The sequence below is a fragment of the Solanum verrucosum genome, unplaced genomic scaffold (genome assembly GCF_900185275.1).
Source record: "Solanum verrucosum unplaced genomic scaffold, falcon-dt-bn FXZP01000278.1, whole genome shotgun sequence".
Lineage (NCBI taxonomy): Eukaryota > Viridiplantae > Streptophyta > Magnoliopsida > Solanales > Solanaceae > Solanum > Solanum verrucosum.
The window spans coordinates 6,635,417-6,662,899 of NW_026020332.1; the positions used below are offsets into that span (position 1 = coordinate 6,635,417).

General features: G+C 35.1%; 2 protein-coding genes and 1 pseudogene across 2 annotated transcripts; 2 read left to right on the top strand and 1 right to left on the bottom strand.

The window, feature by feature from the left end:
- Positions 1-208: 208 nt before the first annotated feature.
- LOC125836734 (G-type lectin S-receptor-like serine/threonine-protein kinase At1g11300) lies at positions 209-4,649 on the bottom strand (annotated as a pseudogene).
- Positions 4,650-12,067: 7,418 nt separating this feature from the next.
- LOC125836735 (beta-D-glucosyl crocetin beta-1,6-glucosyltransferase-like) lies at positions 12,068-13,163 on the top strand. Its single transcript, XM_049515946.1, has 2 exons — positions 12,068-12,373; positions 12,903-13,163. Exons 1-2 carry the CDS (start codon positions 12,068-12,070, stop codon positions 13,161-13,163), a joined length of 567 nt encoding a protein of 188 aa, XP_049371903.1.
- A 9,128-nt stretch (positions 13,164-22,291) lies between these two features.
- LOC125836610 (WPP domain-interacting tail-anchored protein 1) lies at positions 22,292-26,819 on the top strand. Its single transcript, XM_049515802.1, has 4 exons — positions 22,292-22,873; positions 23,702-24,807; positions 25,967-26,161; positions 26,451-26,819. The coding sequence occupies exons 1-4, from the start codon at positions 22,309-22,311 to the stop codon at positions 26,637-26,639; spliced, it is 2,055 nt and encodes a 684-aa protein (XP_049371759.1). The 5' UTR covers positions 22,292-22,308; the 3' UTR covers positions 26,640-26,819.
- The last annotated feature ends 664 nt before the right edge of the window (positions 26,820-27,483 follow it).

A 27,483-nucleotide genomic window follows, 5' to 3' on the forward strand; every position in this document is an offset into this window, starting at 1 on the left:
TCTACTTTCTTCTAAGGATTTTCATAATGCAAAGTTAAAAATTGATTACTGTTTCATGTGCTCCATGCTCACTCTGTAATTAATTTATCACATAGCATTCATTTTGTGTGTTTTGCGAGTTATTGAAAAAGAGTGCTGTCTACCCTATGCATATTCAAAAGAAAGAAATACTATGCTACTGTTACCATTTTAAGGAAAGTAATGACCTTTGAAAACTCTGCATCCTATCGTGGTTCCAGTACAGTTATGGTATCAGCATTCACGGACCCTTGGCTTTTACAAAATCCTTGCTGTGGTGAAGCATGTCCTCCGGTAAATGCAGGTTGTTTAGGAGTAGGTAGTTCAGCGATATCACTCGTGAGCATTGACAGAACTGTGGAGACATTTGGCCTATCTTCTGCATATTCTTGAACACATAATAATCCAATATGTACACATCTCACCATCTGTTTTTCGAAGCTTGAATCAAATATTTTGGGGTCTATCAATTTTATGATATTGTTTTCATTCCACAACTTCCATGCCTGAAGAACAAAGACATTGTCAAACAGCAAAAATATTATTTTCAGTTTCATAATTTTTCTCTCTCTTTTTTTAATGGTTTGATGATTAAGCAAAAACACTAAAGTTTCATACGTGCAAGAATGAACTTACATATGCAAGTAGTGTCAGTTCATCATCATAAAACCTAGAGTTCTTCCTTCCACTGACAATTTCCAATATCAACACACCGAAGCTGTAGACATCTGATTTTTCTGAGAATCTTCCATGCATTGCATATTCAGGGGCCATGTAACCACTGCATAACATATTAAAACAGAAAATCAATGACAATTGATGACAGTTCATCCATGAAAAGGAAGCAACGTGAACTTACTATGTGCCAACAACTCTTATAGTGCGTGCCTGGTTTTGATTTCCTCCAAAAATCGTCGCCATGCCAAAATCTGAAATTTTTGGGTTTAGGTATTCATCCAACAGGATGTTGCTTGCCTTCAGATCTCTATGAATAATTCGTAGTCTTGAGTCTCTGTGAAGGTAAAGGAGGCCTCGACCAGTTCCTTCAATAATGATGTCTCGTTTACTCCAATCAAGGAACTTTTCCTGGCATGAACCTGAAAAGGTCACCGAGAGATGTAAGATGGATTTTGTTTCCTTAAGGAAATACAATTCTCTTTTTAGTCTAGAAGTCCTTAAGTAGGACAGATAAAACCAATGAAAGAAAGTTCTGCACTAACCAAAAAGATATGCATCTAAGCTTCTATTTGGCATGAAATCATAAACCAGCATCTTTTCCCCTCTCTCTGTGCAACATCCAAGGAGTCTAACAAGATTACGATGTTGTAGTCTAGAAATCACAACGACCTCATTCATAAACTCCTGTAGCCCCTGACCAGAAGACTGTGAAAGCCTTTTTACTGCAATTTCTTGTCCATCTGACAATTTTCCCTGCAGATAATTGATCTAATTTATTATATATTGTGTACGTTTGTCAGAACACTGCAGAGATGCATCAAGAAACATTACTTTGTAGACTGGACCAAAGCCTCCTTGCCCCAGCTTGCTGGCTGAGTGAAATCTATCAGTGGCATTTGCTAACATGTCAAAGCTGTACAAGGTGACGTCTTCAATTTTGACTTGGTTGATGTCATCTTTAATCACGCCTTCTTGATAAAATTTTGGAGATGCTTCTCTTAAGAGTGCTTCATTTTTCCTCTTCCTTTCTAGTTTAGAGTGGACATTCAGAAATCAAACAACTTTTAGACATAGAAGTTCTAGTTTGTGTTCTCGAAAATCTCATTTGATTAGTTACCTCTGTATTTAGCCAACAATTTCCAGAAAAGATATCCACATAAGATAACTATTGAGCCTATCGAGACTGTGATTGCAATAGCTGCTACAGGAATGTCTTTCTTGTTATTTGAAGCTGCAAAACATGTAGAGCCATAGACAGTTCTTGAGCATATCTTTCTTTCGATGGAAGTGAAAGCACTATATGAGAATTTGAGACTACTTTAATGGTATTATAGATTTTATTGGGAGTCTTGGTTGTATTCTTCAAAGACTAGAAGACTTTAAATTTCAACTCTCCTTGTTGTTCCAAAAAAAAAAAAACAATTGAAAGCTTAAGGTTGAAAAGAAGTATGTTACCAAGTTCAGAGTAGGCAAGGCGAATGAACAAATTAGCCGCCCCATCCCTGGAGTATTCTTGAATATCAATTAAGCTTCTATTCCAATGCATACAACCTATGCCTGTGTAGTATGAATATGCTGTGCAGGAACAGTTACTCAAACAGTCATTCTCACAGTCTCCTTTTGCAGAGGGTACCGAAATTGCAAAATCTGGCACTCCCAATGTCTGCAGCTTCAGAAACCCATCCTTCTTGTCCTTCTCAACATCAGTTTTGTTCCTTTCACAGTCTAGTGCAGTCCTTCTGATGCATCCAACAGTCCAATCTCCTTTCTCCCACTCTTCTTCATTTTTCGGCTTAAACCCTTGTATGCAACTGCATATTGGAGAATGCCCTGGATTGCAGCTTCCAAATGGCCCGCACTTAGCATAAACACGACACTCACTTTGAGGATTTTCCCATGTTACCCACCAATTCTTCTTACTTGGATCCCAAACCTTCTCCTGATAAGACCCTTTTGAATTCAAGGAATAATAGAGTATCCTAGACTGATTTTGGTCGAAATAAGTTAGGTATGCTGTGCCAGCGTTATCCATTACCAGGTCAACACCATAGAGATTGAAAGAATTTGTTTCTGGTAATCCAATGTATAACTGTTTATTCCATGGACCGCTCCGCCAGTAAGGAGAACTGTTTTTCCAAATAAGAAACTGAGGAATGTATCGATGTTGAATTCCAGCTGAAAAGCTCCCAACAGATGGATCATCAGGACTCCTCCATGAGTTCAGGAGAGTTGTTGTGTTAGTACGCTTATCAGAGCCCATTTTCATGTGCTGTAAGAGAGAATCTGTAGGATAGTGAAAGCTTTCCCATAGAACTCTCTCATTTGAGCTGTCATTCAAGACTAAGTTTCCAGAGTCCAAGAGCTGGGCTGTGGAATTCTTCATAGAGTTTGAAATACCGGATGACCAAATTATTTCCTTCTGTCCGTTCAAGATTACAAGATTGCCATCTTCTGATATTGTGAGTATTCCACTAGAATCCTGTAAAGGCTTGTCTCTGTTAGCTACCCATACTACAGTTGGTGTTGGTGATGGTAGGTTAAACATAATACCTACATAACGATTTGCAGAATTCCCGGGACTAAAAAATCCCAGTTTAAATCTTTTGCCCCTAGAAAATACAGATTCCGAGTCTCTCACAGGCACACTACTGCTAATGGTATCTGAAGTATTCGCACGGGAAAAAACTACATAAAAACAATATATTAAAAGATGAAAAAGCGTAGATATGCTCATTCTAACTTCTTTTCTTCCAAAAAGGTACAGTCTTATCATTTGAAGTTTAAGAGCTGAGAACCTCAAGGACAGCTTTTCTTTTCTTTTTAGCCAAATAAGGTTCTTGGATACTTATCTTTTATATGTTCTCTTCCGTTTACTTTTCAATTGGGTGTCAATTAATTACTGGACCCATGTCTCAAATGATTTGTTAAATGGCCATTTTGCTTCTATGTCTACAACTTACTATGTTTCTGAGTATTTCTTGTGCATTTGATACTTGTGATACTGAAAAATTACCTGGGCTGATTTGTTTAGCTCCGAGAATATAAGGGCAGGATTTTGTATCATATTCACAATTTCTGATGTGAATCTAATGGATCGTCCCTTTTCTACGAGTATTGCCTCAATGACACACTAACCATCTCTGCAAATATTTTACGGGAAAAACAGTTTACTATAGAAAATAGGTCTAATACTTAGTTAGCCAAATCCCTTTTACACACTCCCCGGCCATGGGAATCACTTTACATACTAAACCTTTCCAGAGGTGTGACTTTTACGCACCACATTAACTATGCGTGCGCATGCTTAACCAAAATATTAAGTGTGTAAATTGTGAAAATTTTCTCATTTCCCATTCATACCTTAAAAACCCCAAACAAAATAAACATCGATTTGGGATAAGAAGTAAAATCTCATAGGCTCAAATTCAGATCCGTTTAATTGTGATAATAGGTCAACATCGCTTATACACGTTTACTTTTGCTCAAGACATAGTGATAAGGGGGGTGGGGGCTGGTACAATGTCATAAGCTAAAGTTGATAAAATGTGATGTGGACAAGCTTTAAGAATGTGGACTGTATTGTTTGGACAGGTAAAAGCAAATTGTTAGGTAGAAGACTATCCCCATACAAATATTGAATCATCATGTGCTAGCATGCTTCCCACTAATCTTTAGTTTTGTAAAGCAGTACTCCATTATTTTTCATGGATATATACTGGCATCAATAATCTTTTTCTCCCTCTGTCTCAAACTCTCATCCTATCTTTGTGGTGACCATTATGTCTTCACTCTTCAGGCATGGAATTTGTGGAATGAAAACATGATTGTGAAATTGGTAGGCCCATAAATGACCTGCATTTTGAAAGGGAAATCTTGAGATGTGTCGTCAAGAATATGCAGAAGATGGACCAAAGTTGTCCATAGTTTTGTGACTGTATGCACAATACCGGCATTTCTGATTTACAAAATCCTGAACAGCGTATATTTACAGGACCTTATATTTAGGGCAAGACATTTTCACTCATTTGGAGAAAAATATTTTCAACATTTTTAAGGTGGCAAAACATTTTATAGAATACCAATATTATCAAATAAATCCCATCATTCATTTGACAGGAGATAGGAAAAATAAAGATCTCTGACTTTCGGAGAGATTTAAAAAAAGGGACAGAAGGGATGAAAAACAAAAATCTGTTAATAGACTATATATGTACCCTTGAGCTTGTAGCTAAATCCTTTTACACACCTTTCAGTCAAGAAAATCACTCTAAGCACCAAATATTTTTCTACCAGTGTCTACTAGACTAATACACACCTTTTCTCCTAAAGCATATGTCACGCATGAATGATAACACGACAGTACCAAAAAGTATTGTGATGGGATGGATAGCATCCCTCCATCTTTAAACAGGATCTAGGGTTAGAGACATGGGCATGAAAAGAATCATGTTAGAAAGCCCTTACCCCTTACACAGGCCTTACGCCTTACGAATTCGGATTTATGGGGGCCCAATGCGGGTATCGTACACCAGCAGGAAATAAAGAAAAGATAACATGGCACGTCTCATTAACTTCAAGGGAAAAAAACAAGTTAAAATTACAATAATACCGATGTAACATCTCGCAAATTGAAATAAATAGGAAGAAGCCAATAATTGGAAATAGTCATTTTTGGAAAGAAGGAAAATCTGGAAATTTACTTAAGTTGGGAAAAAGTGAGTTTTTGGTCAATTTCAAACGGTCATAACTCCTAGCTCAGGATGAGTTAGGTGTGGTTCCAGATATGGTAGGAAAGCTCTTGGAATGATCTTCCCACCGCCGCCGAGTTTGCGCGATTTCGAGTTCGTATGAGTGAGTTATTCCCTTTGGAAGTTGGGCTGTTGGAATAAGGAAAGTTCAATCCGGATTTTAGAAGGGCATTATGGTCTTTTCCATACCCCATGACTTAATTTCGTTTTTGGTAATTAATTGGGGTCTAAACTGATAGGATTCAGTTTACGCTTTTACAATATTGAGTTAGGGTTTTAGAGAAGAGAAAAGAATAGGAGAAAAGAGGAGAAGGAGCAAGAATCGTCAAGATCTTCAAGAATTGCTTGTGATTTTCGTCGGGGGTGATCTCTACAAGGTATGTGAGATTCACATAGAGTTGGGTTAGTTCACCTACGCGTCAATCATGATTTATTTCATCGAATTTAAGTTCTTGAAAGCTTAGAAATTGAGTTCTTGATGGGTTTGTTGAAGTTTTATTGAATTCTTGATTCGTTGACATTATTGAGGAGTTATTTGATCTGAATCCATGATTTTAGGTGTGATTTCGAATAAAATCGATGTATTTTGAACATTTAATCGATTCTAAGTGTTTGGGGAAAGAACCAATGTAGTTTAGAGGGTTTAGAGCTGGAAAACGAAGAAGAAATTTCGTCGGTCGAAATTTGGCAGTGCCTCCACGTCGCGAAGCTACTCCCCAGATTTGGGATAAGTTGTTTTGCATCGCGGGGCGGTCACAGACTGTTCTGCCTCTAAAGTTATTGTCGAAACCAAAATCTAATTGTTTCTCCGCGTCGCGGACCCACCCTCAAATATTGATTTTTGGTCTTTTCTCATAATTGGCTATCTAAATTCAATCCTAAACATCATGAGATCTTTCCTATCACAAATCACGATCCTTGAATCCATAAACTCAATTCAAGAAAAGTTAAGAGTCAAGTCAAGAGCAGTCAAGAGTCAAGTTAAGAGGAGTTCATAAAGTTTTCCAAAAGTATTTTACAAACGTTTTAACTTTGTTTAAAGACTTAACTTTTGAGTTCAGTGAAGAGTAAAGTTGAAGTTCATATCTTCAAAAGTATATGGGGAATATGTATTCCCAAATAGTTTAAAATGTTTTCACATTTAAACAAGAAAGGAAACCTTGATTTCCAAAGAGCTTTTGAGCTAGTTTTTCAGAAAAGAGTAAATGTTTTCTAGATGAAGCAAGAGAGGAAACTTTGATTTCCAAGATAGCCTTTGAGCTAAGTTTTTGAGCACTAATCTCAAATCAGAGAAATAAGTATGTTTTTAAACATAAGAGCTAATAATATTATATTTTTGGGAGTAGTATTGAGCACCGATATGGTGGAGAGTTCAGACAACTCACAGCCCCTATAAACCATGTAGCCATCATGGGTAGAAAATGGTCATATTTTTTAGATGATTCCTTTAGTGTTTTTTAGCATAGACTAGTGGATCCACTTAGTAGTTCAGGTCCTATACCTTTGGCAAGGTATATGATGCTCTGGCAGCGTGATGGAAATTATTGTATCATCACAATAACTCTTACATGATGATTGTCGGTTAGAGAAACTCCCACAACAGTTATTTTGTATTTTTATATACATCTCAGAGTTATATGTATCTTTTCATACACACAGAGTTGACATTATGTTTTAAACAACTTTTCTTTGTATTGCAGTTGTTTTAAATTGCTTTATAGTGAAATGAGTTCAGTTATGTTGAGTTGAGTTGAGCCAGGTAAGTTCTTTTGATTCTTTTCAAGCCTATGTTGTATTAACATTCCAACTCGCATACTCGTACATTTAATGTATTGATGTCAGTTGGCCTGCCTTAATATGATGCAGACACAAGTAAATAGGATTAACATCCAGCGCATCGTTGATCCAGTGAGCGGTTCAGAGTCTGTTGGTGAGCCTCTTTACATTCAACAGGACTCTTTTTATTGATTTCAGTTTAGTATTAGTTCATTAGGATGTCGTGGGCCTGTCCCGACATCCATCTCAGTTGTTTTGAGGCTTCATAGACAGACAATCAGTTAATTATTTCAATTGTCTTTACTTTTTCATTTCATATGTTAAAGACTTGAGTTTGCCTTAATGGCCAGTTGAATTTTCCTTTATAACATTCTAGTTACTTCAAAAATGTGTATGTGATGAGTTAAGTCTTCCCCTGAGTAAGTAAGTCAGGCCAAGGGTTCGCTTGGGTCAGCAATGGTTTTCGAGTGCCAGTCCTGCTCAGGGTGTAGGCTCAGGGCGTGACAATCAATTATCTCTGCCATTACACCTTAGCACAATGCTTCATTCACACACTTGAAAGTCAAACCTTTTCTCTAGCTCAGTTACCTCTATCCTCCATCAGATATGATGAAATGTCATAATTCCAAGGAGTCCTATTATATTCTAGGTGTTTTGATGATCCTCACAAATATAAGGACCCGGTCCCTGGCATAGTGCTCTCGTTCAAATTCATCATGGGGTACAACTGTAAAATTGTCATGTTAAGTGGTGGGTGAACAGTGCAGTGTACTGCACCAATAAGAAGAGTGGACGAGATTGTTTGTTTCAGTGGCTCAGAACTGTAGGGATCCGGTCCCTGGCAGAGTTCTTTCCATCTGATGCATAATGATGTACAGTTGTAAGGTTGTCTTGTCAGTAGTAGGTGAGACACCAACGTACTGAACCAATCAGAATGGAAGAGGTTGTTTGTCCAACGGTTAATAACTCTTTATGGTTGATACTTTCAACATGACAAATAACATATTAAGTTCATTCATTCAAGAAGAGAGAAAGCTAGCAAGTCTTTTTCAAGAACTCAAGCATCAACAAACGCAGCAAGGACATGGTCCCTGAAAGTTTGCATACGAGAAAAGGATGAAAAAACAGCTGTCAAAAGGCTGCCAAATCTGATGTGGTTGGTGCACAGCCTTTTATGACAGTAGGCTTTCAACCAATGGTCTTATCCCAAGGGTTTGTGTCCATTTTGATATAGTCTCTTCTCCCACAACACAAACTCAAGATTTGGCAAACAAAAATTGGATTTTCTTTAAAAATTCATAAGCTTGAATAGAAGGCCATCTTCAAGGTAGAACACTGCTCAACTCAACAAAGGGACATGATAGAGTGCTGAAGCGTCTTGGTTGAGTTTGAGTTTTGTGTCGGTTTTTGCAACTTGAAAATTCTCAAGAACACTTGCAAAGACTCACTTTCAAGAAGTATTCTTCGGCAAGCATAATAATGACCTGATCAAGCTGCAAGCATCAAAGTGTGTCTTAGGAGTTATGCTTCCGTGCATATATTGTAAATTTGTTCCTAGTATATAAAGGATTTAGATATTTGTTTCGGTTTCTAAAATCCTAAATCAGTTGAGTTTAACTGGTTTAGTGGGCAACATTGTTTTGCTGCTTAGTCAAATTCTAAGTCATCTAGGAGCTAGTTGATTTAGTGGGCAGTGTGGTATCCGCTTAGTCAAAGTCTAAGTTATCTAGGGGTGATAGCTTAGTGGGCAGTGTTGTATCTGCTTAGACTCGTTAAGTAATAGAGGTATTACTTAGTTGTGAGATTAATAACTTTTTCTAATCACTTTGGTTGTAACTAGGTTTCACTTTTGCTTGAAGAGATTAGTGGAAACAGTTGAAAATCCTGTGTGACAGGTCGTGGTTTTACTCCCTTGAGTAAGGAGGTTTCCACGTAAACTGCTTGTGTTGTGTTTTTCTTACTATTTACTCTTCTGCACTGTTCTTGTTGTGTCAAGGGACTTGGTCCGTTGACTGATAGTGGATGCACCTATTTTAACAATTAGTATCAGAGCGGGGGCTCTCTAACTGGTTAACACCTAGAGAGAATCTTGTGGAAGAATGGTTGATCCACTAAACGTGAAAGTACTGACAATGGATTCCTTTATTAGAAATCTTCAAGCCCATGAGATGAGCAGAAATTAAGAAATGGCAAAGAAGGAAATAAAGAGGGACAAGTCACTAGCTCTCTAAGTGACTTCTGGTGATACTTCTGAAAATGATGAAGACATGGCAACTCTCACTAGAAGATTTCAAAAAATAGCGAGGAAACATGGAGGTTTTAAGAAAACATAGAACTCCAGCAGGGCTGCTAATGCAAGTGATGTATGCCACAAGTGTGGAAAACCAGGGCACTTCATCACAGACTGTCCCATGCATGAACTTGAATACAAAGACTATGTCAAGGTTGGAGGAGATAATGAAAAGAGAAGGGACCTAGTTCCTGATAAGAGTGGAAGAAAAACAGTTGCCCACTATGTTGTGAAGAAAGCCCTTGCAGTCTTGAAAGACACCTCAAGTGACTCAGAAGAGTCTGAACATCCTGAAGATGCCTCCATGCTTGCAGTAAAAGATGATGAAGAAATGTCTGACTCTATGTTTGCTTTCATGGCATAGTCAGATGTTAAAGATGATAATGAAGAGGTAACCCTATATGACTTTAAGCAAAATGTGAATAGTTTTTCCATTAAAAAATTAAGAAAGCTAGTTATTGTACTAATTGATTCGATCAGTGAGCTAATCACGGAGAAAGATATCTTGAACAATAGCCTAGATACCTTTCAAGATGGAAAAATTGCTTTAGTTACCCAAATATCTGATATTGAAAAACAAATGGTTGTTCTAGAAGCTGAAAATCTAGAACTAATGGAAAAGATAAAAAAAGTGATTACTACAACTTCTAAAGGAAAAAACGAGGCCAACAGTTTGCAGCTGGAACTTGAAAATAAGTTGCACACTGCTGAAATGAAGATGAACTTGGCTCTAGAAAGAAATCTAGTGTTGGAGATGGACACGGTTTGTGCAAAAGAGGAACTCAACAAATCCCTCAAATGGACCACTTCCTCTAAAAAGCTTACAAATGTAATCAGTTAGGGTAACAACAATAGAAAAGGGCTGGGTTGTGAAAAGATAGATCCCCCATACAGTCCTCACAACAAATCTGTTTCTAATGTTGATGATCTGTTGTGTGTGCATTGTGGTCAAGATGGAATCTAAGAGAGATTTTCCTGTGTTGAAAAAGTATGGAGGAAGTTCGTCAAACTATTCGAAACAGCGGAATAGACTGTAGAAAGGACCTGGTCCTGCTTATGGTCCTAAGTTGAAGAAAACATGTATGCCTCACTGGACAAAAGACTTTTTATCACTCCGTTATCTGCTTACTGGGAACCCCATCTCAAATAGGTTCCCAAGTCTAAGAAGTGATTTTCTATGCAAGTGAGAGGAAGTAGTAACAGTCAGTGGTGGATCATGAATTGCGGATGCTCAAAGCACGTGACTCGAAAAACTGAAAACTTTCTCTCTCACAAGACATTTCAATGTGGAGGTGTCTCTTTTGGCAATGACAAGAAATGGTACGTTTTGGTGTAGGCGGGATTTGAAAGTCCGTGAAACATTCATTTGAAGTTGTGTATTATTCAATGGGTTGAAGTACAGTCTTCTAAGTGCTTCACATATTTGTGATATAAAGGAAATAAAGTCAAGTTCCGATCAGATAAATGTGTGGTCACAACTTGATCTCCCGAATGATGATGCTGACAAGAAGGAGATGCAAGAACATGTACTATTGATCTAAACATTGCTCGTTGTAATATTCTCACTTCCCTTAATGCTCAAGGTACCTGGTCCACAGTCTACACAAAATGAAATTTGCAGATGACAAAGGATGTGACGTTGCCATCCTTCAGGTGGAATATCAAGCTTTTAGTCTTCCAAAGAACGTTCGGGCAAAAGTGGTGAATGGTATATGTTTGTGACCAAAATGACGTTGTTGAGAAGATTGATCTCAATGATGTTGAAAGAGTATTTCTGGGATATTTTTCCCATAGCAAGTCTTATTCGGTATATAAAAATGTGTGCATTGAAAAAGATGTTCATATGATTTTTGATGAGTATGGAAGAATTGAGAAATTGTAAAACAAAGAAAATTCTGAGATGGAAGAGCTGCTTCAGATTCGAAGAGATGGTCTAAACAGTGAGCTTGCTGAAGAATATCCTCTTCATGAATCTACCAATCTCAAAGAAGCTAATGCAAATGATGAACATGATGAGAGACCTGGTCCAGTAGACAATGCTGAACAAAGATGATGTTGTTCAAACTGATAATGTGAATTGTGAAGGTGAGAATGCAGAAGGTGATCAAGCTTAGTTTGAAAGAAGGAAAGTCTGCCACTTGGTTCCCGACAAGCTGACAGGTTGTCCAAGTTCCTCTTCAACAATGGTTTCAAAAGAGGTAAAATCAGCAAAATCCTCATTTTGAAATCGCAAGGAAATGACTTGCTGACTATTCAAGTATACATCGATGTTATCATCTTTGAAGCAACTTCTAAGGTGTTGGGTGAAGAGTTTGTTGCACTCATGAGTAGTTAGTTGTGAAGTGAGCATGATGGAAGAATTAAGTTTCTTCTTGGAGCTGTAAATCAAGCAAACTTCTAAAGCTTTGAAAAATGGAAGATCAAGTGGCTGACATCTTCACCAAAGTCCTAAGCAGGGACCAGTTTTTCAAGAATAGGGAAATGGCTTGGGAATAAAAAGGAGAATTCAACTGTGTATGTTTCATTTGGGAGTGAGAATTTCTTAACAAAGGAAGAAATGGAAGAGGTTGCTTATGGATTAGAGCTTAGCAATGTTCATTTCATATGGGTTGTAAGGTTTTCAAAAGAAGAACAAGTCGTAAGCCTTGAAGACGTACTTCCTCAAGGTTTTCTTAAAAGAAATATCGGAGAAAAGGGAAGGATAATTGAATGTTGGGCTCCACAGACAACAATTCTAAAGCATCCAAGTATTGGCGCATTTTTAACTCACTGTGGTTGGAATTCGACTCTTGAAGCCATAGAGTTTGGTGTCCCAATCATAGCGCTGCCTATCAGAGGCGTATTCAGGATTTCGGCTAGATGGGTGCACGATTTTGAAAAATTGTATCTTAAATATACATTTGATCGATTTGACTTTTATTTCTTAATATGAACCATTAGATTTTAAAAATTATAAGTCCAAAATATGTAATACTAGTTTTAAATTTTAATATACACATTTGATTTAATTACATAAAAAAATGCACAGTGCTAAATTTTTTAGGAATTTTCAATGTAACACTTGAAAATTTTGAAAGATTAAAGAAAAAAACAAAAGCAAAATTAGTTGAAACGTCAAAAGTGTAACTGATAACCACTTGTAAAGGTGTTACTCAAAAAGACAAGATAGATATAAGATTTAAATCTTTATCCTCACTTAGAGATGTGCACCCAATCATTATCGTATTATTATATGATATTTTGAACATGGGTTCACACATCTATATTTAAATATTTTTTTAAAAAATATAACACTACTATATATGACCTAGAGGGGGAGCATGGGTTCACGTGAACCCACGGCACCCCCTCTAGATACGCCTCTGCTGCCTATGAACTTTTACTCCGATCAGCCTCTGAATGCTAGATTGATTGTGGAAAATGGTGTAGCTATTGAGATGGCTAGAGATGGAAATGGGAAGATTCATAGAGGTAATGTAGCTGAGATTATCAAAGACGTGATTTTTGGTGGAAAAAAAATTGGGGAGGATTTGAGGAGGAAGGTGAAAGTTCTTCGCGAAAATATAAAATTGCTAAGAAAAGAAGAGATGGATGAAGTTGTTATGGTGTTAAAACAGATTTGTGAGAAGAATCAGTCAAAGATGGATGCTTGATAAAGAGATAACATATGAATGAACTAGTGTTATCAGCACTACTTCATATGAATAAACTGTTTCTATTTGTTAGATAATAGATTGCTTGTTCTGTCTGCGAGTTAATATCTTAAAAGGTCAATCAACTATAAGAATTGATCTAGTTAAGTCATTGAACTTTGTTTTGTATCAATAAAATTACTCCATTTAAAATGTTTTATCTTTCAAAATTACTTAACTAAATTTTGTTACATAACAGTGTGTGTACTGTGTTGTGTCTAGAAGTAGCCTTCACAGGAGATGCATTATCAGATTTTTTATTAATCCCACAATTTGAAATGAATGTGGAATTTATCTTTTAAAACATGAATATGATACTCTTAAACCTTTGTATATTCCTACTCGTTTTACTTGATAATTTAAACAACTCACTAGATAACAACTTATGCAAAAATTGGTTGAAATATTGTGCAATAACATTTATTTCATCATAATTTTTAATCTTCATAACTGGGAATATACAAGTCATATTTATTGTCTTAGCAGTAATATATATTCAACTCGACAGCTCGCGTTGGACACCCTATTCAAGGCACATGTGTTCAGGGAACATAATAGAGTAGTAGACGCCTTAGCTAAGGATGGCGCAAAGAACACAATTTTTGATGAACCAAAGATTTTGCTTGTTCCTCCACTGTTTGCACACAAGGAAATTGAAGCAAACATCTTAGGAACTAGTTATGTTAGGAAAATTATCTCGAATTATGGTATTTGCCAGGGCGGGGAAGGGGTATACTACAAGAAAAGTGTTGATTACATGAGGATTTCTGGAAATTTTATACAAAAATCTGCAGCAAACTAATGAAGAAATAAAGAGTGAAATAAGGGCGTTTATTAGGCACATAATGCCACCAACAAAAATAGAAACTGTTGCACTAAGATAATACAACGCATAAGGAGTTACTCACACTCAATTGCCCACCAACTGCTGAAAATAACAGCAACTAAAAGATGGGAGGTGCAGCACCTTTGTACTCCAGAATAAGCAAATTAATATTACAGAAGAATAATATTAAAATGCTAATAAACCAATAATTCTCCACTCATTTTAATATTATATAAGAGAATTTATATATCAGTTAAAGGAAGACTACTATGTATAACGAAGATATACTTTGCATTGAACCTCCAGTTAGTAAAATTGTAACTTTTACGTTAAAGTTTTAGTGATCTCAGACTTAAACTATGACTGTTAATGGAAATAAAATATCACTGCTCACACATAATAATCAAGGTGTTGGCATGAGTTTTAAAAGTCGGCACATTACAGCCTTGTGCTATCCCAGTATTATGAGTGTTTTCGAAAATAAATCCAGTTCTCATAGGAAACAGCCTACTTACTTCTATACTCACATAGGTAAAATATATCGATAGTGCTCCGATAAGAATTTGATTCAGGAAGAATCAAAGATTCCAATGTTAGATGGAATCCGGCCAGCTGTTGTTCCAAATTTGCACAAGGACATCCTTTGTTCTGTGCTTCTGTTTTCCCCCTTTTTTTCTTAATTACCTCACCTGCAATATTCTTTTTTTATATTATATTGTGATTTAATTAAACATAAATTACATATTACAAAATTTATTTATAAAATAATGTTTTTAACATGTTTTTTCTTTTTTGGAAAAAGGACATAAACTCCGAATTATCGTAAATGATATGCAGATACCTTCAATCATATTTTTGGGACATTGATGCCCCTGCCATCTAAAAACTAGAGCATATATACCCTTTATACTAACGGACATACACGTGTCATAATCTTATCCACCGATTCGACCGATAAAATTGCACCACGTATCCCTATTTATCTTCCGTTAGAGTGAAGGGTCTATATGCTCTAGTTTTTGGACCGCAAGGGCATCAATATCCCAAAAATATGATGAAAGGTATCTGCATACCATTTATAATAGTTCGAGAATATATTTATCCTTTGTCCCATTTTTTTTTAAATCCGAGAGACTAGTTACAGGAGGAGTGATCCCACATCATCCCATCGCAACCATTGGTACTTAATCACCTTCTACTTCCTTCCTCTTTCATATATAATAAAATATTAAAATTTGTCAATTTCAGAGTACATTAGTAAACTTTTTTTTTTAATTAATATAAACACATGGCTATGGTTGTGGTAAGCAAGAGATTAGTGACTAGATTAATAAGGATCTACACAAGTCATGTCATTGGTAAGTTGTGAATTATGATTCATCAATTTTTAAGACAAAAAATGATCAAACTAGATTATGCCTAATCCTGGTCCTATTTCTTACCTAAACTATTTTTATCTGACGTAGTTATTCCTTTTGAGTAACTTTTTTTTTTTGTTATTATGATAATAAGAATTCAGGTAATTTGATTTATTTGTAAGCTGTGAACATTTTTTTAGTGCAGAAATACTAGACTATGTATGTGTAAGCTTGTCAAATTTATCAGATCGAGTGAATATGCTAAAGTCGTCGTTACTACTGCACCATAAGATATTATTCATAACCATCATCATCAGTCAATATAGTTCCAAATTAACACATATAATCACCATCGTTAATCATCACCTTCATCAATTGTCGTATAAATTTTTAAAATATTATATTGATATAATATTACATTAATTTAGTATTTTATAAACAAAGACAAATTTTATGATTACATTGTGATTATGAGAAAACAAACGGTCTTAACTATTTTGTATTCAAATCTTAATTCTACATCTTAATATTCAAATGTGTATTCGAATTAAAACCTCTAAAATTTTAATGCATATTTTAATATTCAGATGTACATTCAGATTCAAACATCTTAGATTGACTTTTCATTTTTGATTTATTTTTATCATTTTAACTTGAAACTAAGTGCTTACACCCACTTTTTAAACTTTCTCAGATAGTCCAAAAGTGCTTAAAAACTATTTTAGCTTAAAATCACTTAAAAATAAGCTAATCCAAACACTTAAAATAAGTTGATCATAAAGAAAACAAATGAAGTCTAAACTACTTTGTTGTATATTTATAAAATGGAAAAATTACGTAGTAAGCTAACATGTGATATGTATTTACTATACACCACTATAGTTTAAAAGAATTACAATTCGTAGCTATAGTTAGGATTTTATAACAACTTATGCAAAAATTGGTTGAAATATTGTGTAATAACATCTATTTCATCATAATTTAATCAAGAACGCAGTTTTTGATGAACCAAAGATTTTGCTAGTTCCTCCAACTGTTTGCACACAAGGAAATTGAAGCAAACATCTTAGGAACTAGTTATGTTAGGAAAATTAACTCGAATTATGACCATGATATTTCCTGGGCCGGGAAGGGATGATAAATAAAGAAGATAATAACTTAGATATTACATAAATTATAAGGTTGGAGAAATAAAAAGTGAAATAAGGATTATTAGGCACATAATGCCACCAACAAAAATAGAAACTGTTGCACAAAGATAATACAACACATAAGGAGTAACTCACACTCAATTGACCACCAAACAGCTGAAAATAACAGCAACTAAAAGATACTCCAAAATAAGCAAATTAATATTACAGAAGAATAATATTAAAATGCTAATAAACTAACAATCCTCCGCTCATTTTAATATAACGTGCTTCGCACATTTATCTCAAAAACTTAATCTAACATATTGTAAATGATAAATTTGGTATAATATATTATATGACTTTTTTTGTGCTATGAATTCAAAATCAAAGCATATAAAAAGAGTAAAAACTAAGTTATAGAGTCCTCTACCAACATGGGCTGTGGTGCACTGGTGGGAGTGTTTCACCCTTAACCAGAGGTCTCGGGTTCGAGCCATGAGTATGGAGAAAATCCTATTGGGAGTGCCACAACCGAATGTGCCCTACAGAGCGCGATTCAGATTTAATCGGAGCTCCAATGTGGGGTCCGAACACCGGGTGGAAAATTAAAAAATTTAAAAAGTCCTCTAAGTCTATCAATGCTTACTTTAATATAGATACACAATTGATTATAACTGAACTATTTCAAAATCTCTTGAGACTTATCATTTATCTTACAACAACATACATACACAAAGACTTTATGAAGATGCTAAAATTTTATACTAAGTTATCTAACATAATGAAAATACTTGATTTCCTAAGTCCTTATGCTCTTGTCTTCACTAATAAATTGTCTTTTTTTGTTTTATTTATCTCTTTTCACCTAATTGGAAGCACTTGTTTGAACCATAAGTTTCTATATTTATAGTAGTAAATACTGACTTTTTGTATACATTTGATAATTATCACTACGAATTTGGTTAATGCTATTTAATAAAATATTAAATGCAATTTTTAAAATTCTTCTCTTTTTATTGCACTGGTAATAAAAAGTTATAGGTGTTAAAAATGTAATAGAAGTTGGATAAACCTCACATAAATATGGAGGCATACATTTAGATTTCATGATAAATTATATGTAAAGACTATAAAATAAATTAGCTACGAAATGACAATAATTCCAATAAATCAATACACCTTTACATATTTTTTTAATAACTATTATTCTTGTAGGTCATACATCCTTACCTATGTTATTAATAATAACTATTATTTAGAATATTATCTTTTCCTATTTCAACTATATCATTGATTTGATTTTTTAAGTTTTTACGGTTACAAGAGTAACACTTATGACATAGTGTTTACTCATAATATCGTAATGAATTAGATGATTAACTGATCACTTTGTAACTTACAAATTGATATGGTCACTTTATAACTCTTTAGTTTGTAATGAAGTTAGGAGGTGAAAAGGTTATAAAAGTGTTGTAATTAATTAATATTTAACTTATTAGATATTTATTTAAAAAAATTGAATCAAGATAGGGATAAAATAATATTTCAACTTTTACTTTTGTGGCTTCCCACTTTTAGTATAATATGATATGATATGATGAATATGATATAAGAGAGTTTATTAGCTAAATGTATGCTCTGTATTGAACCTCCACTTAGTAATAGGGGCGGACTCATGTGGGGTTCAAGGGTTCAACCGAACCCTCTCGATAAAAAATTACACTGTATATATAAAGTAATTTTTTTGTACTTATGTAGATATATTAATTGTAAACCCCCTCATCCCCTCATGAACAAGAAACAAGTTGTGTAGTGGTAGAACTCCTTTTAAATTCAACATGCTAAAAGAGTAGATTTAAACCCAAAAAAATTCATTGTGAACATTTTCTTTAGCTTCTCTTCATTTTGTTTCAGGACCAATCTTTCACGTTTTTTTTAAATGTGCTAAAAGAGTAGATTTAAACCCAAAAAATACGAACGTGAAAGAAAATTCAAACGTGCTAATTGGTCTCTTTTAATGAAACTAACTTTTTGTACTCGTAAAATATATACTACTACTTTTTAGTATTGTGTTTTGTTGGCTTATTCACACGTTTATACTTTTATTTTTCAAACCCCTAATAAAAATCCTGAATCCGTCACTGCTTAGTAAAATAGTAACTTTTACTTTAGAGTTATAGTGATCTTAGGCTTGAACTATGATTGCTTAAGAGAAATAAAATATCACTGCTCACACATAATAATCAAGGTGTTGACATGAGTTTTAAAAGGTGGCAGATTACAACCTTTTGCTATCTCAGTTTTATGAGTGTTTTTGAAAATAAATCCAATTCTCATAGAAAACGGCCTACTTCCACACTCACATAAGCGAAATCTATCAAACGTTCTTCCGTAAAAATTTGATTCCGGAAGAATCAAAGATTCCAAATTTGCACAAGGACATCCTTTGTTCTGTGCTTATGTTTTCCCCCCTTTTTTTCTTAATTACCTCACCTGCAATATTCTTTTTTGATATAATATTGTGATATGTATTTACTATATATCACTATAGTTGAAAAAAATTACTTCCTCTGTTCCATTTTATATGAGGTACTTTGACTCGGCACGAAGTTTAAGAAAGAAATGAAGACTTTTAAAATTTGTGGTCCAAAATGAATGATAGAAATTTGTGTAGCTGTAAATCATTTCATTAAGGGTAAAATAGACATTTTATAGCTAAATTGTTACTTAAAATAGAAATGTGTCATTCTTTTTGGGACTGATTAAAAAGGAAAGTAAGTCATATAAATTGGGACAGAGGGAGTGCAATTTATAGCTATAATTAGAATTTTATAGCAATTTTCTCTCTTCCTTTCTTCCTCTCTTCTCTTCTCTCTCTGCGCACTTGCTTGCCTCTCTCCCTATCCTTTCTCTGCCCCCCTCTCTCACCTATCTATGCCCCTCTCTCCCTCTCGCCCCACCTTTATCTCTTAATACAAATATAAATAGTATCAATGATACAATGAACTGTCTACCATAAAAATTCTTTCAAGTGATACAAAATACAAATACACATGACGACAGAAGAATACAAATACACATGACAACAGAAGAATACAAATACATACAAGGCAACAAATACAAATACACATGGCAACAAATGAATACTCTCTTTCAGTGGTGCAAAATACAAATACACATGGCAATAGATGCATACAAATACACATGAATACATATGTAATTTGTTACGAAATACAATAGTGATATAATTGTATTTTGTTGATACACTAGAATTTGATACAACATTGATACAATTTGTTCACTGATACAATTGTATTCATTGATACAAATTATATTCGTTAATACAATTGTATTCATTGATACATATACATACTAGTTACACATATGCAATTATCCAACAAATATACAAATACAATTCACCTCTCTCCCCTCTCTGCTCTTCTCTCACTCGCTTCTCTTCCTTCTAGCAGCTATTTTTGGCACAAATTAATTGTATCAATTGTATACGTGATACAATTATTGATTAGATATACAAATCGATTGTGCCAGATCGCGCTCACCACTTTCTTTCGTCTCCCAATCTTTCTCGCCTTTCTTCTCCTTATAACATATATCCACGAATCATAATCAAGCAAACTATAGATAAAAAAAAACCCGATTATGTTTCTAGTCTTTTGTTTTTGAAAATTCCTCTTATAAAATGTCCCCCGGGGTTTTTCATGGGCTGGGTTAATAGCAGACGTGGCACTCAATGGGCTAACATATCAGTTCCTTTCCTGACGGCCCAGTTAAAACCTTTTTGCTAAAGCTGACAAGAGAACACGTGCCCTATCACGTGCATACTATTGAAGATGATTAAAAAAAAAAAAAAACAGAATTTCAAGTGAAGGCAAAAAAATAAATCAATTTTGAGATTAATCACTCTGCAGAACCCGCGAATTTACGAGAAGGAAGGTATGTGACTTATGAACTTCTCTAATCTTTGCTTTGTAAATCCTTTAATATTCATCTAATAGCTGATACTTATTGAGTAACTAGGCAATTTCCTTATAGTTTTCTTGATCTTGTAGTTTTTTTAATAGTTAAAATTGATCATTTCTTCGTTGTGCTTGATTTGTTTTACTAATTATTGAGATGGGTGTTGAAAAGTTCCATTTTTAAGTGTTCGCGAGTTAAAATTTTTCTAATTTGGATCAGGGGTTTCTCAAATGATGCGAATCTTGAGTGGAAATGATTTCTTTTTCTTTTCTTGGAATGATTGATTTTACGGTTTATTTGAATTAATTGTTGTAGTTGGGTGTGTTAATAGTACTGTAATGGATGAGAAATCTCTATTTTCCACTGTTTATAGTTGGGTGGTAGTATTTGGTGGATGTGAGGATAGTGTATTGGTGATAAATTTGGGTGTTAAATGTTGACAAGGTAAATAATATGGAGTATGATTTGAGGTATTTGTTAAGGAAAATGGCTGAATTGGTGTAAAATATCTTCAAACACATTTCCAAGAATCAAAGGTAATACACAAGAGGGAATGGTTTCCCATATGTTGTTTTGCTGTATCTTATTATCTCTTTCCCTTAGATAGTTATTGAAGTCACACTCACACATTTGCTGTTTACTTTTAATGTATACTAGCTGCACATTTGTGACATGTTATACAACTTTTTCACGTAAGAATTGCTTTGTACTCCCATACCCAATCAACGTCCTAATTAGGTGCACTTATGAAAGCTGATCTCAGAAGCAATATAGTTTTAACACCATGGAGTTTTCAGTATATGTGAACAATCACTTTTTAGCTTTAACTGTAGTGGGAGCATCTGTACTCTCACATCCTTTAAACTTTATAGTTTCTTTCAGTTCTTCTGGTTTCAATGAGGATATGTTTACCAGAGATTTATTAATCGTGTATTCATCTGTGTTATTAAGTGTCATGGCTCGTCCCTTAAAGCCATGAAGTGATGCGAACTAGGTGTATCACTCTACGGACTTCTGATGAGTGAGACTGGAAATCCCAACGAGAAGTGGTCAATTCTTTGAATCTTACTTTAAAAGATGAGAAAATAGAAGAGGAAAAATGACATTTTGCTATTTGAATAGTAGGGTTCATTGCCATGTATGTTTCAACGTTCTCGTTATTGTTATTGTGCTCTTTTTATTCTTCTTCTTCTCGAGTTTGTAATGCCCATCCATCTATTTTGTCAGTTGTAAGTAATGTCTATCCATCTACTACTTATGCTTTTGTAGTTCTTTGGTTTCCGTTCTTTCTTCTTCATTTTCTTCAAATAAAGGACTCTTTTTCTTCTAGTATGCAAGTCCTTTGTCTCTGGTATCTTTTAATTCTGGGCTTCTCTTTTGCCTATCTCCTCTATTCTCATAGTACAATTACTAAAGTAACCAAATATGACATTGGGTGCTGCAAATTAATTTACTTAATGGTTGATTAATTGTAAATGAAAATTTGTTTAATGATTGGAGTTATCTTTTGATGGGCTTGTTGAATTATATTTGAATGATGTTTCTGCGGAGTTGGATTAATATTATCATTACTGTATATTGGATGCTGATATCAGTAATAACAATCGTGATTTGATTATTGTATGTACTAAAACCATCTGTTTTTACTTTTTAGTACTTCTTTATTTTCGATAAACTGTGCACTTACTTCAAAGAAGCGTGTGTTTCACTTATTGCCTTTTTACCTCTTGAGTTTCATGCATCTTCACATTTTTTTTCGCTTAAAAATATTGGTATTGGTTCATTTTCAGGTTAAAAAACGGGTTAGTCTAATGGATGCTGACACAGTGAATAATGCATCTACTTCCACCAAAGGTGTTAACACCAATGAAGTGGAGGCAGAATCAAATACAGTAGACTCTCTAGAAGTTTTGTCTTCCAGTGGTAATGTCATGCAAGAAGTAGGAAGTGTCGGGGAGATTTTAACAAGGCTTGAACTAGACTTGGCATGTGTCTCTGAGAAACTAGTTAATTTGGATTTATTTGTGATGCATGTGGAAACAAGAGAAAGTGACTTTGAGGCTTTTGCCTCTGAGAAGGAGGGCACTTCAAATGACATTGTTGAGAAGGCAATAGAGTTTGATCTCTTATCTGGGGTCCTGGATTCAGAGGTGACGGAGCTAGGCGGTTTATTATCCTCTGTTGCAATAGAGATTGACAATGTGCGGAAGGTCATATCTTCACGTGGCTATGTGGATGAGGCTTTCATTTTAATAGAAGAGAAGTTACATGACAGTGAAAAATCCCTCAAGCAGTCGCAGGACCACCTTTTAGAATTGAGGGTGCAGTGTACCAACTTCCATGGGATTATGCTCACCTCCCAGGGGGACCAAAATTGTGAGTTTATTTTTTATTTTATGTTAATTTTGAAGGGAGGGTTTCTTTACAACATCCTGCTATCATTAAAAAAAATTCTTTACATCCTGCATAATGCTGAATAGCTTTTGAAGCTTCAGTTAAAGAAATCTTGGGTTATGCTGCTCAAAATCCACTGTGGTCAGTCCATTTCAAAGCAATCAAAGATGGACATCAGCAGAACCAATGCAAAGTGAATGGATCAGTCGAACTAAGATTCTACTTAGATGTTCATGCATCATGAGTGCACGTTTATTATCATATTTGCCATCATTATCATTATTATTATTATTATTATTTTATTTTTTTTTATTTTTTTTGATGAACCTCCCGAGCCCGTCGCCACGACAGGTACCAGAGTAACTTTGTCCACCAAGGTTAGAACGGATGAGAAGAAATCACCTAGAGTTTTTTGTCTTTGGGACTTGAAGTTTGAACCTGTGACCTCAAGGTGCTCAATTCACTTCATTGACCACTAAGCGACACCCAAGTGGATGCATGTTAATTTCATGTTGAGCAGTATTTAGTGTTTTATGCTCTATGTAATTTACTTATCCCAGCAACCTTCTCCATGCCAACTGACCACCCCTTTGGATAATATATGAAAAAAGGAAGAGAGAGGAGAAAAGAAGAATGTCTGCAAATATTTAATGATTTTATTTCTTTTAGCCCTGCATATCTGGACCAGGAAATGTGAATTGCTTCTCTCTGCACGAGGCATTTTGTTGCTATTATGTTCTTGACAACAAGTAATTTGTGTGACATCAATCATCCTTATTAATCATACTTCATGCTGATGCATCTTGACAGGGGAAGATAGCGAGGCAGCAGACTATTTTAACGGTGATGCACTTTTAACTCCAAAGATGAAGATAAAAATGCAGACTGTTGAACAGCAGAGACACATTCTGCGGATGCTGGAGAAGTCTTTGGCCAGAGAGTTAGATCTTGAGAAGAAGCTTACTGAATCTAGACAAGTTGAAGAAGAATTAGAAGTCAGGTTGCAGCAAGAAGCTTTATACATGGAGGAAGAAATTGAAGATGCTTCGCAAAGGTTGTTTGAGGGAGAGAATGCTGCTGAAGTCCTTTTAGGAATTTCAAAATCACTACTGGGTCAACTCCAGATGGCACATTTTAATCTGAATGGTACTGTTCAGAAAGAAAGCTACTTACAGTCTAAACTTCAAGAAATGGAGGAACATTTAAAAGCAAAAGACAACTTACTAGGGAAGTCTGAAAGCACTTCTAAAGAGCTCGGGGACAAGGTTAAATCTCTTGAGAAACGGTTGGAGGACTCTGAGTTCCAGCTGTCCAATTATACAGCATCTGCAAAGAAAAGTCAGGAGTTAGAATCTGAGATCCTTGAAATGGAGGATATAATCAATACGTTGAAGGAAAAGAATTCTGAAGCAGAAAGAAGAATTGATACAGCAGAAACTGAGTGTAAAATATTGAAAGAAGCAAATGTGGAACTTGACAAAGAGCTGAACTTCCTGAAAAGCAGTAGTAGCATTACTTCTGAGAGGATAAATGTGCTTGAAAAACAGCTGAGGGACTCTGAGCTTCGACTTCAGCATGCAGTTGCATCTGCTGAAGCTAGTCAGGAGAAGCAAATCATGTTGAATTCTACAATCCAAGACATGGAAGATTTGATTGAGGATCTAAAATCAAAGGTTTCTAAAGCCGAAAGTTTGATGGAGAGTGCTGAAGATAAGTGCATTATCTTGTCAGAATCTAACTCAGATCTCAATGAAGAATTAACTTTTGTGAGGGGTAGGTTGGCATGTTTGGAGTCATCGTTACGCCAAGCTGAGGAAATGAAGAAGGCTGCTGCCCGAGATATTAACTTCCGCAGTAAATTGATAACAGATCTAATTTTGCAATTGGCTCTTGAAAGAGAGAGACTTGAAAAACAGGTTTGTCACTCCTTACTGACTCTCATTCCTGTTATGACTGGAATTATCTTGATAACATTTACGACTTTCCTTTTCCTCCATCTATCCAGTTATTTTGAGTTTTTTTGTCTATTGACATGGTTAATGGGCTTAAATGCCAATTGATGACTGTGCATAATTGAATACCAGTTACTAATCTGAAACAGCCTAGAATTATGCCTAACAATGAGATGGCATTTGGATAACACAACATTTTATGTCAATTTTTTTTTAAATTATTATTCATAGACTTTGGTGGAACCTTAGCAGCATCATAAATTTAATGACTTCTAAAATGCAGTTGTTGTGTGTGCAAGCTTGTCTGTATAATTGATGCATTTTGTCTTTTTCCTTTTTACTTGTTTCAGCAGCAATATCTGTTCATTCGGTCGAGTTTGACATTTTCTCGCTCTGGATTTAGTCAACTTTTCAGAGTTCGTGACCATTAGATCACACTGTAATCATTAGAAGTATTTCTTACTGATAATATATATGCATAGACGCGCACACAGACCCCATGCACACATATTCTTGTTTGACAAAGAAGTGTTTTAAACATCAGGTATTCTCGAGTTTCCAATGATATCTACCGGCTCACATATTAAGGTTCTATCCTTCCTATAACACTAACACTTGTACTACCAGTGACTCCTTTCACTGAGAAAAAGCAGTCATGGTCAAAGGAAAGGAATGAAAATGGGCTGAAGTAGAGCAAGTTTGTGCACACCTGAAAGTTTTAATGGTGTTTGTTGATAATTACTACAGCAACCTTTCGTTGCAACGTTTGCTCTTATTGCAGGAAGAAATTAGCTGAAAAGGAAGAGTTGAAAGAGCTATACAAGACGATTTTGACCATTATTAATAAGATTTGCTCGATATTAAAATTAGTTAGTCAGTCTTTCAAAATAGTTAGTTTTTATAAGTAGAATCTGCGATGTGCTTAGCTTGTGACAAGTTATTCAGTTTCCAGCTTGTCCTTTTGTGGTTAAAGTTGGTTATTCTTTTCCTGCATGACTTCTTCATGGAAGAGAGTTCCTTTGGACTAAATGTTAGAACAAGGGCATTGTTTGAAGACTATTATTATTGGGTAATTGCATAATTTTCTCATTCAGATTAGTGTTTTTCTGCAAAAAATGTTCAGATTGCTTTGCTGATAATGGAAAATAAGGCCCAGAAGAAGCTTTTTCAGCAAAAGGATAAAGTTCCTTCGCCAGCTCCCCCAAGTGATGGCAAAGATACCAGGGAATCCATGCTTCCCAAGGCTGAGCTTTCTGCTGCAACTTCTCCGAATGAATGCAAGGAAGAAATATCTAAGTTCTCATCAATAACTAATGTGGTACGTGCTTTATTCCGTCTTATGCTTAGTTTTATACACGAGTCATATGTTCTTCTGGTTTTGTCAGTATTTTGATTTACTATTTTAGATGCCAGTCAACTATTATATTTTGATGATGTACATTCCATTATCAACCAAATAACCTTAGCTGTGTGCTTGTGCCTTTAAGTGAAAAAAATTCTTGAGTACTTCGTGTTTACCCAAAGCTAAAGTTATTTGGTTGACAACTTAGAATAGGAAAGACACCTAGCTCTGTTGTGACACTACTGTTTCTGCTGTTCATTTTCAGGAAGAGAATGTTTCTGGAGATTTTATGTCGAGTCAGTCAAAAGAGACTGATTCTTCAACCAGACTTGATGCCTCGCGGGACATAGATGCAAGGCAGCTTAATTGGAAGTATGTCCTTACAGCAGTTCTTGTGTTTTTGATATCCACAGTGGTAACCTTTTTAATGCAGAACCAGAGTATCCAGCTTTGATAGTACTCGAGATTTTTGTTATTCGATCAAGAGACCCTCGGCATTAGGCACTCCTCAGAAATCTTTAGGCCTACCTTCATCGTGTACTCCCTTACTGTTTGTCACCAGTAGATATCACTGTGTAGAGTGATGTCTTTGCGCATCTAGTTCATGGTGATGAGTATTAACTTTGGAGCCCGGAAGAGAAGAGGAAACGATCCCCCACCCACCCTCTTTGTGACTAAATAGCAGTTTCTTACACATGCATAGTTTTGCCATTCAGATTTTGTCTGCTTTACAAATTAGTGTTCAGTAGAAGTTTGGAAGTACAAACAGTGGCTCAGCCATTCAACAGAAGAATACAGAAAACCTACACATTTGAAGGCTACTTGTTCCTCTCTTTCTTGTTTATTGCCAAGTGCTTTAAGATCATTTCTCTATGTAGTTAATCAACTTAGGGCTTGTTTTGTACGTGGAATGTGATAGATAAGGATATTTCATGGGTTGCGATATTCCACCTTCTACTTCATGCACATTCTGAAGCATTTTATAAAAATGAATAAAGCAATGTTGCATCATTATAATCAGCAAAACAACTAGAGAAGTATCAGTGCATCAATTACCTTTTTTGGTTCAAACATTGATAACATATGCAAACAGCAAACATTAAGATGCCGGAGTACGCGCATAATACGATTTTATTCACTTGTGTATACTAGCACTCATTTTGTAATTACTATATGGCTACTCAGGTTTGATTTGACGTGAAATTCAAAAATAAAAAGGATTTTAAATTTAGGGTGTGTTCAAGTTTTTATGAAAATAAGTGTGTTTATGCTTCTTCTTGTAATATCAATTTAATATT